The sequence below is a fragment of the Jaculus jaculus genome, chromosome 8 (assembly GCF_020740685.1).
Source record: "Jaculus jaculus isolate mJacJac1 chromosome 8, mJacJac1.mat.Y.cur, whole genome shotgun sequence".
NCBI lineage: Eukaryota > Metazoa > Chordata > Mammalia > Rodentia > Dipodidae > Jaculus > Jaculus jaculus.
Window position 1 is genome coordinate 82,844,531 of NC_059109.1, and position 17,566 is coordinate 82,862,096.

General features: G+C 40.9%; 1 protein-coding gene across 1 annotated transcript in view; it reads left to right on the forward strand.

Annotated features, from left to right (window-relative positions):
• Atrn (attractin) overlaps window positions 1-17,566 on the forward strand; it is a 183,912-nt gene that overhangs the window by 153,781 nt on the left and 12,565 nt on the right. The window contains exons 25-27 of the mRNA XM_004661478.2: window positions 8,071-8,132; window positions 11,798-11,876; window positions 13,402-13,509. Coding sequence (XP_004661535.1) covers window positions 8,071-8,132; window positions 11,798-11,876; window positions 13,402-13,509 — 249 coding nt within the window. The remainder of the gene's footprint in view (window positions 1-8,070; window positions 8,133-11,797; window positions 11,877-13,401; window positions 13,510-17,566) is intronic.

Here is a 17,566-nt window from a genome sequence, read left to right on the forward strand (position 1 = left end):
ATCCTTCTACCTCTGCTTCCCCAGTGCTGAGATTAAAGGTGTGCATCACCACATCCGACTCAGAATTTGGCTGTTTTATAGCACTGTTAACTTTTGTTTTGAGACAGTCTCAAATAGCCCTGGCTGGTATGGAACTCACTGTGAGGGTATCCTTGAACTCATGATCTTCCTGCCTCTACATCTCAATGCTGAGATGACAAGTGTACACCACTGTGCCCAGCTAGCGTTTTTAACTTCTATAAAGGTGCTGATAGCTTTTTTTTTTTTCTTCTGAGTATATCAAAACAGTTGTTGACCCTTGTCATCTCAGTCTGCAGAATGTGTGATAGAGGATTAAATTATTCTAGGTGGGGCTGGAGAGATGGCTTAATGGTTAAGGCACCTGCCTACAAAGCCAAAGAACTCAGGTTTGATTCACCAAGGTCCACTAAAGCCACATGTACAAGGTGGTGCATATGTCATTTGCAGAGGCTGGAGGCCCTGGTGCCCCCATTCTCTATCTGTCTCTCTCCCTCCTTCTCCACCCCCCTCATACATAAATAAAAATAAAATTTAATAAAAATTTTAAAAAATATTCTAGGTGGAAATTTTATCCCAAAAGCTAGGAGATATTATCTGGTATGGTCACTCATGCCTATAATCCAAGCATTCAGGAGTCTGAGGCAGGAGTGCCAAGAGTTCAAAACCCATGCTATAGAGTGAGACACCCTGTCTCAAAAAGCAACAAAAATAGGAGGTAATAGAGAGAAAGATGAGGAAACAACCTAGTTTACAAGTATCTACATTGGGATATTTAAGAGTGAAATGATAGGGAGTCTGGGATTTGCTTCAAAGTAATATGGTCATGGAATGGAGAGATGGCTTGGTGGTTAAGGTACTTGCCTGCAAAGCCTAAGGACCCAGGTTCAATTCCTCAGGACCCACATAAGCCAGATGCACAAGGTGGCACATGTATCTGAAGTTCATTTGCAGTGGCTGGAGACCCTGTTGCACCCATTTTCTTAATCTACTTCTGTCTCTCTCAAATAAATAAATTTAAATTATGTAAAAAAAAAATAATATGGTCATAAGTCAGGTATAATGCTTTATGCCAGTAATCCCAGCACTCAGGGCTAAGGAATCACCAAAGGTTCAAGACCAGCCTGTGCAACATAGGGAGTTCCAGGCCAGAGTAGACTACACAGTGAGGAAAGGTCTCCATTAACAATAAATACTGATTTTGTCATAGTGAAAGCAGATAGAATATAGGTGAAATAAGATTATTCATGAGCTGGTAACTATTAAAGCTGCATAATGAACATGTGGGACTTTATTATACCATTCTCTGTAGTTGTTAAGTTTATAATTTTGCATAAAAATGATGATAAATATCCTGCAGATATCATCAGGAAAAATTATGTGGTAGGCCTTCATATGAGGCTTAGTATATCCCAGAACTGACCTTTTCTCTTTTAATGGGAGTACTCAGCATTCTTCTGGGATTTTATAGTGGCCATTTGTGGGCAATCTCTAGAAAAATCAGGAGTTAGCCTCTCCCTCAGCTTGCCTACTCACTCTGAGCTGAAAATGGTTAAGGGGCTTCCTTGCATGTTTATAGCAAAAGTCATGGCAGAAGCCAGGCATGGTGGCAAAGGAAAGGAGGATCACTGAGAGTTCAAGGCCACCCTGCAACTACATAGTGAATTCCAGGTCAGCCTGAGCTAGAGTGAAACCCTACCTCGAAAAACAAAAACAAAAGTCATAGCAGAGAAAATAAAGGCACGTTTCCTTTCTTCTCTCTTCAAACTTTTCAGTAATCTTTCCCTAGTCACTCAATAGTCTTTCTTTGAAGTTTTTAACTACCTACTTTGTGTGTAGCACATAGTAAATGCCAAATGTATATCTTTTTTTTTTTTTAGGTGCTCTAAGGTACCTCCTACCTTTGCTAAGGGGCCCACTAAAAAATACAAAAAGTTCTATCAGTTCATTAACAATTTTTAAAAATGGAAAACTGAGAGGGCAAAGGAAGAGACCCTTAGGCCAGGGAAACAGAGTCCACACTACTCCTGGCTACAGGGTCATCAGCTTTTGTATGCCTGGGATCTTGCCCAGCAGACCAGTGATAAAGGTCTCAATGGGTTTGTAAGAGCTGACCAGCAGCAACTAGAACCTGGCAGCCCAGGCATCATTGTTCTTCATGGCCAAGAACTCATCTATGTCAGTCTTCAGCTCTGAGATCTCTTCCTGACAAGAGGCATAGGAGCTGTTCCTAGATCCACTCCTCTCTATGTTGAGGAGCTTTTGCTTCCATAGTTCTTTGCAAATCATAGTTGACACTGGCCTTCTTGTGGCAACTTATCCCTATCCTGAACCCTCCTCTGTCTTCCTGCAGCCCTGGAGGAGGAGGATGCTCTGAAAGTAGATGCAGGGCTCTGGGCCACCAAATTACAAATTTAAAAGGGGGGAAGGAGGGAGAGATGGCTGAATGGTTAATGTGCTTGCCTGCAAAGCCAAAGGACCCAGGCTTGATTCCCCAGGATACACATAAGCCAGATGCACAAGGTGACTTGTACATCTCAAGTTCATTTGTAGCCGCTGGAGACCCTTGCACACCCATTCTCTCCCTCTCCTTTATTTGTTTGCTTCTTTCTTTCTTTCAAACAAACAAATAAATAATATTTTTTTTAAAAGGCCAGGAGCGGGCTGGAGAGATGGCTTAGTGGTTAAGCACTTGCCTGTGAAGCTTAGGGACCCCAGTTTAAGGCTCAATTCCCCAGGACCTACATAAGCCAGATGTACAAGGGGGCACATGCGTCTGGAGTTCATTTGCAATGGCAAGAAGCCCTGGTGCACTCATATGCATATTCGTATTCTCTTTCTCTCCTGTAGCTTACTCTCTCACTCTCAAATAAGTATATAAAATATTTTGTAAATAAATAAAACCCCTTGGTGTTCGATGGATGTATTTAGTGCTTAGAAAATACAGGTCTACAATATCTTCCCCCAAATCTGGGGCTATCTGCCTCTCAGTTTCTCAGCATTTGTCTACCATACCCAGAGGGCTACCAGGGTAAATACTTCTTAGACAGTTTACCCTAGATGACAAGTAAATTGAAACCAGCTTGTAGAAAGTGAGGGGATATAAATTTTATATATAAAATTTAGATTTCCAAGGGAGTAGAAATACCTATTGTTGAAATGGAAAGAATGACATTGACATTATAAGTGTTTATTTCTAAATTATAATGAGATTTTCTTTGTATTATAGATTTTAGAGATAGGATGTGGTGGTGCATAGGTGCAATACTAGCAGATAAGAGCTGAAGATCGGGCTGGAGAGATGGCTTAGTGGTTAAGCGCTTGCCTGTGAAGCCTAAGAACCCCGGTTCGAGGCTCGGTTCCCCAGGACCCACGTTAGCCAGATGCACAAGGGGGCGCACACATCTGGAATTCGTCTGCAGTGGCTGGAAGCCCTGGCGCGCCCGTTCTCAACCTCTCTCTCTCTCTCTCTCTCTCTCTCTCTCTCCTCTCTCTGTCACTCTCAAATAAATAAATAAATAATGAACAAAAATATTTTAAAAAATAAAAAAATTAAAAAAAAAGAGCTGAAGATCCGTGGCCCAGAAGTTCAAGGTCATCCTCCGCTGTGTAGCAAGTTTGAGGCCAATCTGGGATACTTAAGACCCTGTCTCAAAAACAATTTTTTAAAAAGTTTTTTTAAAATTTTATTTATTTATTTGAGAGTGACAGACAGAGAGAGAAAGAGGCAAATAAAGAGAGCAAGCGAGAGAGAGAGAGAAAATGGGTGCGCCAGGGCCTCCAGCCACTGCAAACGAACTCCAGATGTGTGCGCCCCCTTGTGCATCTGGCTAACGTGGGTCCTGGGGAATTGAGCCTCGAACCAGGGTCCTTTGGCTTCACAGGCAAGCACTTAACCGCTAAGCCATCTCTCCAGCTCTAAAAAGTTTTTTTTTCTTGTATTTTTTTAATGAGAGAGAGAGCGTGCGAGAGAGAATTGGCCTGCCAGGGCCTTCAGCCACTGCCATCGAACTCCAGACACATGTGCGATCTTGTGTGCATGTGCCACCTTACATCACCTTGTGTGTCTGGTTTATGTGGGATCTGGAGAGTAGAACACAGGTCTTTAATGCCTTAACCACTAAGCCATCTCTCCAACCCTAAGAGTATTTCTTTTAGTATTCATTCTTTTTTTTTTCTTTTTCTTGAGAGTGTATGAGAGAGGAAGAAAGAGGGTACACCAGGGCCTCCAGCTACTGCAGATGAACTCCAGACACATGCACCACTCTGTGCATCTGGTTTATGTGGGCACAGGAGAATTGAACTTGGGTTACCAGGCTTTGCAGACAAGCGCCCCAACTGCTGAGCCATCTCTCAGCCCCAATTTTCTCTCTCTCTTTTTTTTCTTTTTAGGTAGGGTCTCACTCTAGCTCAGGCTGACCTGGAATTCACTCTGCAGTCTCGGTGTGGCCTCGAACTCATGGTGATCCTCCTACCTCTGCCTCTCGAGTGCTGGGATTAAAGGTGTGCACCACCATGCCCAGCTCCCAATTTTTCTTTTAGTATAAGAAATTTTCTTTACCTTCGCTATCAGAACCCACTCCCCCCCAAGCACTTTAGAAAATCATGAAAAAAAAATGACTAGAGTATTATCTTAAAAAAATAATAATAAGGGCTGGAGGCCAGGCATGGTGGCACACGCCTTTAAGCCCAGCACTCGGGAGGCAGAGGTAGGATCGCCGTGAGTTCAAGGCTACCTTGAGACTACGTAGTGAATTCCAGGTCACCCCGGGCTAAAAACAAACGAAAATAAAATAAGGGCTGGAGAGATGGCTTAGCAGTTAAAGCACTTGCCTGTGAAGCCACCATGTTTAACTCTCCCATGTAAACCAGATGTGCAAAGGTGAGGCAAGTGCAAGGTCACACTTGCCCACTAGGTGGCACAAACATACTGAGTTCAGTTTCAGTGGCTGAGGCCCTGGCATGTCAATTCTATCTTTCCCTCTGTCTCCCTTTCTCTCCCTCTAAGAAAAATAAAAATAAAATAAGCCAGAGGGCTAGAGAAATGGCTCAGTGGCTAAGGCAGTGCAAAGCCTAATGACCCAAGTTTGAGTCCCCAGTAACCCAAGTAAAACCAGAGTTTGTTTGCAATAGTTGGATGCCCTGGTGTGCACATTCTGTCTCTCTCCTCTTTCTGCTTACAAATAAATAAATAATTTTAAAATACTTTTTAAAAAGAAGAAAGCTGGGTGTGGTGGCACAGGCTTTTAATTTCAGCACTGGGGAGACTGAGATAAGAGGATCACTGTGAGTTCAAGGCCAGCCTGGTGCTACAGAGTTCTAGGTCTTCCTTGGCTAGAGTGAGACCCTACCTTGAAAAACAAACAAACAAAAAGAAATCAAGAAATCTTGGGCTGGGGGTATAACTCAGTTGTTAGAGTGCTTTCCTAGTCTGTGTTAAATCCTTTGTTCAGTCTTCCACACCAAATAAAACCAGGCATGGTGATGCATACCTATAATTCCGGTGGAAGCTTAGAAATTTGTCAGCCTCGGATATATAAATAGCAAGTTTCAGACCAACTTGGACTACAAGATACCATGATTTTAAAAAGGGCAGGGGGAAGACTACAGAAGTATTCAGCTGGGAAAGTGTTTGCCTTGCAAACATGAGGACCTGAGTTCAATCCCCAGAATCTACATTAAAAAGAACTTTTAAAAAGTGGGCTGGGAAGATGTCTTAGCCCAAGGAACCAGGTTTGATTACTCTGGACCCACATAAAGCCAGATGCACAAGGTGGCATATGCATCTGAAGTTCGTTTGCAGTGGCTAGAGGCCCTGGCATGCCTATTCTCTCTCCATCTGCTTATCTCTCTCTCTCTGTCTCTCAAAGAAATAAAAAATTTTTTTTTAAAAAAAAGAAGAAAGGTTGGGTGGTGTGCTTGTAATCTCAGGGCCATGGAGGCAGAGACATGAAAATTCCTGGGGCTTAATGGCCAGCCAGTCTAGCCTAGCTGGTGAATTCCAGGCCACTGACAAACCTAAAACAAAGTGGATAATGTTCCTGAGGAATGACACCTGAGCTTGTCTTCTAGTCTCGTACTCATTTTGGGGGAAAAAAAAAAAACTGTTTCTTTAAAATTTTGATCCCACGTGATGGTTAGAGGGAAACTCCAAATTCCATATCTCGAAATACCTAGTTGTTTAAATAGGTAGCATTGGAACTTTATTTATGGAATGTCAAAAAATTTAAAAAATGCAAATAGCAGAAGTCTCTCTTCTGCCTTTTTGTGAGTTTGGCTGTAAAAAGAGTACAAGAGACGGGTGTGGTGGTGCATGCCTTTAATCCCAGCACTCAGGAAGCAGAAGTAAAAGGATCTCCATGAATTGGAGGCCAGCCTGAGACTACAGAAGGAGTTCCAAGTCTGTCTGGGCTAGTGTGAGACACTTCCTCTAAAACAAACAAAAAACCCGGAAAAACAAAAAGAGTGCATGAAAGCTGGAATACACCTCAGTAGTAGAGAATTCATGAAGTGGAATGACCCTCAGCACCACAGGAAATGGTGGAATTAGGAAATTTAGATGCCAATCATTGACTTCTTGATTGTTGTCATACTTACTGTCTCTAGTGAAACAGCTATTGTTCAGTAGTTCTTTCATTTGTAGTTTAAGGTTGAGTATCCCTAATCTGAAATCTAAAAATAATGGTCAAAAAGTTTCTGATTAGCCAGGCATGGTGACATATACCTATAATCCCAACACTGGGAGGCTAAGGTAGCACTGTGAGTTCAAGGCTAGCTAGGGACATAAGATAAGTAAATTAAATAATTTGGAGCTCATCATATTTCAGACTTTCAGATTAGGGATGCTCAACTAATAAAGTCTAGGCAAATATTCTGAAACCCAAAAACCTGAACTTGAACTTTAAAATCCCTTGCTCCCATCTTTCTGGATAAAGGATTTCCAACTTCACCATTGTCTTCACAACAAGGGCATCTAAAAACACACAGCAAATTGCAGGCCAGTTGTGTGTGTTAGCATGTGATAACAAGCTCACAATTATATTTAATCAATTCAACATCTTATGTTAGCATAGCAGTTAAGTGCTTGCCTGTGAAGCCCTAAGGACCCCAGTTCAAGGCTTGATTCCCCAGGACCCACTTAGCCAGATGCACAAGGTGGCACATGTGTCTGGAGTTGTTTGCAGTGGCTGGAGGCCCTGGTGTGCCCATTCTCATTCTGTCTGCCTGTTTCCCTGTCGGTCAGTCACTCTCAAAAAATTAATTTAGAAAATGGCATAGGTTAATTTGAAATTGTTTTTTCTGTCCACAATTTTTCCTGTACTGTTGCAGTCAGGTTCACATTACTGGTAGAAATCACCAACCAAGAACAGCTTGTGGGAAAAAAGAAGTTTATTTTGGCTTACAGGCTCAAGGGGGAAGCTCCATGATGGCAGGGAAAAAGATGACATGAGAAAAGGGTGGACATCACCCCCTGGCCAATGTAAGGCAGACCATATCAACAGGAGAGTGTGCCAACCACTGGCAGGGGGAAACTAGCTATAACACCCATAAGTCCACACCCAACAATACATTCCCACCAGGAGGCATTAATTTCCAAATCTCCATCAGCAGGGAACCTAGCATTCAGAACACCTAAGCTTATGAGGGACACCTGAATTAAGCCATCTTGATTATACAGCTTGATTATTCCTCTTTAAAATCAGCTTCAAAAGGCCAAAGCCACACAGTTAGTTATCTAGCAGCAACCCTATTCCTGGTATCACTTTACTGTTGCAGTCAGGTCTGCATTGCTGGTAGAAATCACCCAACTAAGAGCAGCTTATGGGAAAAAAAGGTTTATTGTGGCTTGCAGGCTCAAAGGGGAAGTTCTTTTGGGTTGCTAACCAAACAAGAAAAGCAAATAAAAGGGTAAGAATAGGGTAAGCCACTTTACCAAAGTAAAAAAAGGTTCCACTAATCCCTTTAACATGAAGTCTCAGTTCCACTCTTGAAGAGAAGGCTGAGCCAGTGATGTGTAGTCTATGTAACCCATCATTTGTTTTTCTGCCACAGATTGCCTTCTCCCAGCATAGCAATTTTATGGACCTGGTACAGTTCTTCGTGACTTTCTTCAGGTAATTTCCCTCATACCAACTGTACATGTTCCTTTAATAGTCTGTTAATGCCAGTTTACTTTATATGTGTTTCTGGAAAGTTGAATGTCAATTACAATAATGTAAATTCAGTCTAGCCTGATAAAATGAAATCATTTAGTTTGTATGTTATAGATTTGTGGGGGATGGTGCTCTATAATTTATACTGATTTACAGGTAATTTGGCTCCTTGTATGGGGAGAATTTTAGATTAAAACAATATTCATAATGGTTACTACTGTGAGCTACTGTGTTTCGTCCTATTCAAAGAATGATCCCAGGGCTTATCCTTAGCTTTAAAGCTAAAGGTGATTTTTCTTCAGACTTTGAGAGAACATGGCTGATGGGTATTGGGAAATAAAGGTTAGATAGGAGGGATAACTTTTGAGGTCCTATAGCACAGTTATATTTATAATAATTAAGCTTTTCAAAGTAGCTAGTAGAGAAGTTGCTACATATTCCTAACAAAAAGAAATAATACCAAAAGAAAAAAAAAAAGAAATGATACAGGTTTGAGATAGTGGGTATGTCAGTTACCTTGACCTTTTCATCACATTGTACGTATATATTAAAATGTTACATATACCCCATAAATACGTATAATTACTGTGTCAATTTTTACTTACCTTTTATTTATTTATTTTGTTTTTTTAAGGTAGGATCTCACTCTGTAAGTTCAGGGTAGCCATGAACTCACAGTGATCCATGTAAGCCTGATGCACAAGGGGCACATGCATCTGGAGTTTGTTTGCAGTGGCTGGAGGCCCTGACATGCCATTCTCTTTATATCTGCCCACCCTTCTCAAAATGGGTAGCCAGACGTGGTGGCACACCCCTTGAATCCCACCACTTAGGAGGCAGAGGTAGGAAGATGTGAGTTTGAGGCCACCCTGAGACTATATACTGAGTTCCAGGTTAGCCTGGGCCAGAGCGAGACCCTACCTCAGGAAAAAAAATAAATAAATAAAATAATTTTTTTTAAAGCTGGCCATACTAAGGAATGCTGAACAAAAGTTATTTATTTGTATTTATTCATTAGATTTTTTTTTTCTTAGTGACAGTACAGCATTAGTTTTATACAGTGCTAACACTAACCACATAGGTAGCTGTGATTATTGTTATTGCTTTTATTTTGTTTTCGTTTTTTGTTGTTTGAGGTAGGGTCTCACTGTAGCCCAGAGCTGACCTGGAATTAACTATGTAGTCTCAGGGTGGCCCGGAATTCACGATGATGGCGATCCTCCTACCTCTGGCTCCCAAGTGCTGGGATTAAAGGCATGTACCACCATGCCTGGCTTTTATTGCTCTTATTTAAGAACTGAAGAAACTGAAGCTTACAGTGACATGCAATCCATAGCAGGACTATGACATCTGACTCCCAGCCCCCCCAAGAGTAGAACCATGTCTATTTCTCTTAGTTCCTAGCCTACCACTCTACATAGAAACCTATTTGTGTTTCTTAGTTAAAGGATGTGTTTGGCCATGTGTTTATTCATTCCACACATGTTGTATATCAAATAAATGGTACTGTGAATAATGACCAAAATAATTTAGAGAAACATTCAGAAAACCTAAATATCTATCTTAGTAAATTATCACAAAGTGAAACTTATGCATGTAACCACTACTCAGAATAAGAGATAATATTACCGGTACTCAAATCTGTGCAAACTCTAGACACATGTGCCACTTTGTGCATCTGGCTTTCCATGGGTTCTGGGGAATCGAACCCAAGTCATTAGGCTTTGCAGACAAGCTTCTTAACTGCTGAGGTCTATCTCCAGCCCTAATTTTTTTAATTGCAAGATTGATTTAGTACCAAGCAATCAATGTAATCTGCTTTTATTACATAAAAGAAGAAAATAATAGGATCATCTTAACTTATGGAGGGAAGCATTTCATATCCATTAATTTTTAAAACCCTAAAGGACTGGAGAGATGGCTTAGCAGGAAAGGCACTTGTCTACAAAGCCAAAGGACCCAGGTTTGATTCCCCAGGACCCATGTAAGCTAGATGCACAAGGTATCATGTATCTGGAGTTCATTTGCAGCTGGAGGCCATGGCGTACCCATTCTCTCCCTCTCTTTCTCCCTTCCTCCCTCCCTCTTTTTTTGGTTTTTTGAGGTAGGGTCTCACTCTAGCCCAGGCTGTCCTGGAATTCACTATGGAGTCTCAGGGTGGCCTCGAACTCACGGCAATCCTCCTACCTCTGCCTCCCAAGTGCTGGGATTAAAGGTGGCTCCTCCCTCCCTCTTAAGTAAATAAATAAAAATAAAAGCCGGGGACTGGAGAGATGGCTTAGCGGTTGAGCGCTTGCCTGTGAAGCCTAAGGACCCCGGTTCAAGACTTGGTTCCCCAGGTCCCACGTTAGCCAGATGCACAAGGGGGCGCATGTGTCTGGAGTTCGATTGCAGAGGCTGGAAGCCCTGGCGCGCCCATTCTCTCTCTCTCTCCCTCTATCTGTCTTTCTCTCTGTGTCTGTCGCTCTCAAATAAATAAATTAATTAAAAATAAATAAATAAAAAATAAAAGCCTGGCATGGTGGTGCATGCCTTTAATCCCAGCACTTGGGAGGCAGAGATAGGATTGCTGCTGTGAATTTAAGGTCACCCTGAGACTATAGTCAGCCTGAGCTAGAGTGAGACCCTACCTCTAAAAAACAAACAACACACAAAAAATAAATAAAAATTAAAAAATCAAAGCCATAGAAAACTAAAAATAGAAAGAAACTTATTTACTGAGTTTAATGATGGAGCTAGGAATGGTTGCCCAGGCCTATTATACCCACAGTTAAGAAGCAAAAGCAGAGGAGGGTCAGGAATTAAAGGTTATCCTCTGCTGCATAGAGTTCAAGGTCAGTCTGGGCTACAAAAACAAAACAATCTAATAAAATAAATATATAAAGTTAGCAGCAAACCAAAGCTTGATTTTTTGTTTTGTTTTAAACCACATTCCTAATGGGAACAAGATAAAGATGTCTACTATCACATCTTATCACATAGTGATGTTGTGTTGTTATGTTATATTCTGTTATGTTTGGTTTTGAGACAAGGATTTGCTCTGGCTAGCTTGGCTACTTGCTATATTACCCCAAGCTGGCCTCAAACTTGAAATAGTTTTCATCTCTCAGCCTCCTGAGTACTGGGAGTACAGTCATATGCCATCACACCTGGATTCTATCTGGCAATGCAATAGAGATTTCAATGAATATAGCAAGACAAGAAAAGTAAATAAAATAAGAGGATTACAAAGAATAGAAGTCTTCCTCCCTCATTGTGATTGTATTATAGAAATTCAAGAGAATCTACAGAAGTACTTAGATATAAGGATAACATGAATTATCATTTCTGTACTATACACATATTTTCTAGCTCTAACCATACAGGCAGCTGCAGGTGTGAAATGATAGTTGTTTCCTATAGTAAGCCATCAAGGGTTTCCTTCCTTGTGTACCTTGAAAGAGAAATAAATCCCTTCCTAGATAATTCCTGACAGACCTACTTCTGTCTGCTGAGAGCTGATGAAGTTGGGTTGAGAGAATTATTAACAGATCCCTAACTTGCACATTTTTTTTGTTGTTGATGTTTTGGTCCCCTCCCTGTAGTGGTGCTGATGGGTGATGACAAACCACTCTCCTTTCTTGCAGTTGCTTCCTCTCGTTGCTCCTGGTGGCTGCCGTGGTTTGGAAGATCAAACAAAGTTGTTGGGCCTCCAGACGTAGAGAGGTAAGCATCTATGGATAAATATTAAAGCTTTTTTCTCACCGCCCCCCCACTCTTAGGTGAATCACTTTTTCTAAATATTTTTTTAAGATTTATTTTTATTTATTTATTTATTTATTAGAGACAGAGAGAGGGAGGGAGAGAGCATGGGCGCACCAGGGCCTCTGGCCTCTGCAAATGAACTCCAGATGCATGTGCTTACATGGGACCTAGAGGATGGAACCTGGGTCCTTAGGCTTCACAGGCATGTGTCTTAACCATTAAGTTAGCTCTCCAGCCCAGGTGAATCACTTTTAATGATAATTGTTAGGTAGACACATTCACAGTGAGAAGAGCTATGCTCCTCCTGTAATACAGGGTTCTGCTGTGTATCACCAGCAGATTTAGATTAGTACTACATAAGTCATTCTCATAGCATAAAAGTATTTCACACTGGATGTGGTGGGGCAGTACATGGGAGGTAGAGGCGGAAGGATTCAGAGTTTCATGCCATCCTCCCCTCCATGAGTTCCAGTCCAGCTTAGGCTGAGTGAGACTTTATCTAAAACAAGCAAGCAAACAAACAAAAAAAGCAAATGAAACACGGAGGAAGCTTAGATACTTTAAACACCCATCCTAATTTCACCTGGCTGAAGTGAGTTGGAACAGAGACTTATATCCATCCATACCTCCTTACATCCAGAGCCCCTGCTTATCTCTGTTCTACAGAAATTCACATTTATTTGTATTTTCGCTAATATCTTTCTAAATGAAGAGTTGTGGCACTTCCTGTCAGCTATTTAACATTGTCAAATTGTTGTGTTGCTGTGTGAATAAGTGGTTCCGGTTTCAATAGGAAGCATTACCTGACCTTAGGAACCAAAATATAAGGGGAAAAGGCTACATCATTTTATCCAGTAAGCAGCCCATAGCATTCTATTCACCACTACCTTGGTTTTTCTCTCTTTAACAGATGTGGACTGTTTATTATAATGAAATAGTGTATTCCCTAATGTTACCTGATGTCTGGCCCATATCCAGTTGTCCCCAGCATTGTGGATTTTAATTGCTTGAATTAGGGAGGATGAGATTTTTTAAAAATATATTTTTATAATACTTTATTTACTAGAGAGAGAGAAGCAGGTAGAGAGAAAGTGGATGTGCTAGGGCCTTCAGCCACTGCAAACACACTCCAAACACATGTGCCACTTGTGCATCTGGCTTATGTGGATACTGAGGAATCGAACCTGGGTCCTTAGGCTTCACAGGGAAGTGCCTTAACTGTCAAGCCATCTCTCCAGCCCTAGATTTGTTGTTGTTTTTGTTTTGTTTTTTGAGGTAGGATATCACACTAGCTCAGGCTGACCTAGAATTCATTATGCAGTCTCAGGGTGGCATCAAACTCACACTAATCCACCTACCTCTGTCTCCCAAATGCTGGGACTAAAGGCATGCACCACCACACCTGGCTTAGATATTTTTAGTATCTAGTATTCACTAATAAAATCTCAGTATTCAACACATTAATGCTTACTGTTTTATTCATTAGCAACTTCTTCGGGAGATGCAACAGATGGCCAGCCGTCCCTTTGCTTCTGTCAATGTTGCTTTGGAAACAGATGAAGAGCCTCCTGATCTTATAGGGGGGAGTATAAAGGTAACAATGTGATTTAAAGTATAACCTTTAACAGCTTCTCAAAGTTCAGGCTCTTGAATCTGGCAAACTAGAGGAACAAGTGCTTTATTTTACTACTTCTAATTATTCATTCATTCTTTCTTTCTTTCTTTCTTTCATTTATTTATTTTAGTTTTTCAAGGTTGGGTCTCTCTAGGCCTAGGCTGACCTGGAATTCACAGGGTGGCCTCAAACTCTTGGCAATCCTACCTCTGCCTCCCAAGTGCTGGGATTAAAGGCGTGTACCACCACACCCGGCTTATTCTTTCTTTCTTTTGTAACACCTAGCTAAACATTGAGATTGTAAGATATATTCTATTGCTTAATTTTCCAGTTGTTCGTTCGTCTTTTAGCAGTTTTATGTTCAGGGTATTTTGACAATATAAAATATGTGCTTGATAATCTTTTAAGTGTTCTCTTTTTAAAGGATTTTATTAGAAAAGAACTAAGCTAAACCATTGTTCTTTATAGTTATATTTTAGGGGATTTTTTTTCCCAGATTCCTTATATGTGTGCTTTTCTTTGTCTTTAGCATGGAGGATCCTTTCAAGAATTTTATGTAGAGCTGGTTTTATCTTCAAATATTCCTTTAGCCTGTTTTGTTGTCCTTATTTCTCCATCTATTTGAATGGATAGCTTTGCAGGATAAAGTAACCTTGGTTGACAGTTGTTATCTTTCAGAACTTGGAATTCATCACTCCAAGCTTTTCTGGATTTTAAAGTTTGTGTTGCGTAATTTGCTGTGATTCTGATGGGCTTGCCTTTGTAGGTAACTTTATTTTTCTCTCTAACTGCTTTCAATATATTTTCTTTGGTTTGTATATTTGGTAATGTAAATACAGTATGACGAGGAGAGGTTCTTTCCAAGTTTTGTCTGGCTGGGGTTCTAAAGGCTTCCTGTATCTGCATTGGCACCTCTTTCCCAATTTGGAGGAAGTTTTCTTCTGTGATTTTGTTGAAAATGCCTACTATGCCTTTTAAGTGAAATTCTTCTCCTTCTACTATACCCTGAATTCTTATGTTCGATCTTTTCATAGTGTCCCGAATTTCTTGAAATTCCCATTCATACTTTCCTATTAGTTTGTTTTTCTCTTTGTTGGACTGTATTAGATCTGCCACCTGGTCTTCTAGTTTAGATATTCTGTCCTCTCCTTCATCCATTCTACTGGTGAGATTTTTCTACAGTTTTTATTTCATTGACTGTGTCCTGCATTGCTAGTAATTCTGACTGGTTTTTCTTTATTATTCCTATTTCCTCATTTATGTTTTTATTTCATTAAATTGGTGTCCTGTGTCTTCTTTGATTCCTTTGATTTCCTCTGTTACTTCTTTGAGCATATTTATAATCATTCTTTTCAAATCTTTGTCAGGCATCTCCTCTAATTTATTCTCACTGGAGGTCATTTCTCATGCATTACTACTTTTTGATGGATTTATGCTGTCTTGATTTTTGGTGTTTCTTGTGTTATAATGTACATATTTTTGTATCATGGATTAATTTAATGCTTGGATTTTCTAGTTAGCTGTAGTATTATTAGATGTATTAATCAATCTGATATTACATCTCTTCAGTGTAGGAGCTTAATGTGCTAGGTGTGGCTCTTATGACTCTCGGAGTATCTACAAAAGTGACCCTAGATGTTAGGTCTGCATGCTATGAGAGTATTCAAGTAGGCTGAGTGGGACAAAATACAGGCAGATTCTAAAATTTAACTAAACGATGTACACATTCAATGAAAAACAGCACAGAGTATTTCTGCTAGAGTAGGTAGTATGACAACCAGATCCTCTGACAAAGTCACAGTCCCGTAGGGTGTGTGTTGCCCCACACCCTTAACCCTGTCAACAAGGAGGTTAAGATTTCTGATCTGTTGAAGGTTCCAAGTCAGCTTGTGACCAAGTTAGACCCTTTCCTAATGAACAACAGAAGAGAAAACAAAGTCACTATAAATCAAGAAGCAACAAATAACAAACCCAAAATACAGCTTATTTAAGAATGGCAAATGCAACCATCCATCAGATTTAACATATAATTTATCCTGATACGGAAGGTGCAATTAGCACTTCCAATTCAGGCCTATATACTAGGCTTATTTGGTGGGTATTGACCTCGTATAATCCCAGTTACCTTTGGGATGATTTTGGTCTCAGTTATGCTGCACTTCTGCTTGGGTCCCTCTTTGGTATGAGGCTGTGGATGGTGGCTCTAGTTCTTCCACCAGTCCATGTGATCCTCTACCTCATGATCTGCTCCTCCGTTGGTTGCTGCAGTCCTCCCTTCACATTTATTCTTTTAACTTATTTTTCTTTATTTGAGAGAGAGAGAATCATAGAGGAGAGAGAATGGGCATGCCAGGGCCTCCAGCTGCTGCATAGGAACTCTAGATGCATGTTCCCCCTTGTGCATCTGGCTTACATGGGTCCTGGGGAATTGAACCTGGGTCCTTTGGCTTTGCAGGCAAGTACCTTAATCACTAAGCCATTTCTCCAACCCCTCACGTTTCTTGAGTTTGCAAGGAGCTCTGGTGTAAGTGGAAAATCCCCTCATCTGGCTTTTCCTGAAGCTCAAGCCGAGCCTCACAGCTGTGGCCTGCAAACTGGCTGCCACCGCAGACCTGGTGCCACAGTTGCTGGAGCTGCTTCTGCCTGCCTATGTGGGTTCTAGATCCTCTGGATCTCTCCTACTTCTCTGCTGCCATTGCTAATTTCTTAATATACCTCACTTTTTAGTAGAAGAGTGTATTTTGCTGGGGTTTTTCTTGGCTTTTTCTCCCTGAGACTGCTTTGGTGTGGTTCCTATGCCACCATCTTAATCAGAAGTAGGGGATTTATTTCTTATTTTATTCTTATTTATTTGCAAGAGAGAGAGAGAGAGAGAGAGAGAGAGAGAGAGAGAGAGTGTGTGTGTGTGTGTGTATGGGCGTGCCAAAACCTCTTGTCACTGAAATAGACTCCAGAAACGTGCCATTTTGTGCATCTGGCTTTATGTGGTTACTGGGGAATTGAACACATATATTCAGTTGTTCTCTCTGTCTCTCCATCTCTCTCTCTGCTTACAAATAAACAAATAAAATGTTTTTAAAAAATTAAAATTGAGGCTGTACAGATGGCTTAGCAGCTAAGGCACTTGCCTGAGAAGCCTAAGGACCCAAGGTTCAATTCCCCAGTACCCATGCAGGATTTTCAAGCAGACACTTTTAACCACTAATTCATTTCTCCAGTCCTTTTTTGAGATGTTTTTGAAGCTACAAAATAATTATTTCTGTGGTAAATAAATATTTTGAGTCCCTCTAAAATGATAAGTTGGTCAGACTCTCTCTTTTGGCAAGATGATGAAAAATTTCAAGAGGCTATATATCCTAAATCAAGATACTTGTTGAATGGGTTGGAGAGATGGCTTTTAGTGGTTAAGGCACTTGCCTGCAAAACCTAAGGGTCCTGGTTTGATTCTCCAGTACCCACATAAGCCAGATGCACAAGGTGGCACATGCATTTGGAATTTGTTTGCAGTGGCTGGAGGCCCTGGCACACTCATTCTCCCTCTCCCTCATATAAATAAATAATTTTTTAAAAAAAGATACTTGTTGAAGCATTACTGAGCTCATAGGAAGTAGGTAAAATCTGCTCATACAACTCTTCCTTCCCTCTTCCAACAAAGAACAAATCATGAACCAAAACCACAACCATGAGTTGTCCAATATGGTTCCAGGGCTAGGGAGAGAGCTCAGCACGTAAAGTGCTTGCTCTGTAAGCATAAGGAAGGACCTGAGTTAGATCTCCAGAACCCATGTTGGAAAGGAAAGGAGAGAAGAGGGATGGGAAGGGGAGGGGAGGGGAGGGAAGGGATCGGTAGGGAGAAAGAAAAGGAAGGAAGGAAGGAAGGAAGGAAGGAAGGAAGGAAGGAAGGAAGGAAGGAAGGAAGGGGGGAAGGGGAAAGAAAGAAAGAAAGAGAGAGAGAGAAGGAAGAAAGAAAGAGAAGGAAGGAGAGAAAGGGAAGGAAGGAGAGAAGAAAGCCAGATATGATAGCTAGCTCATGCTT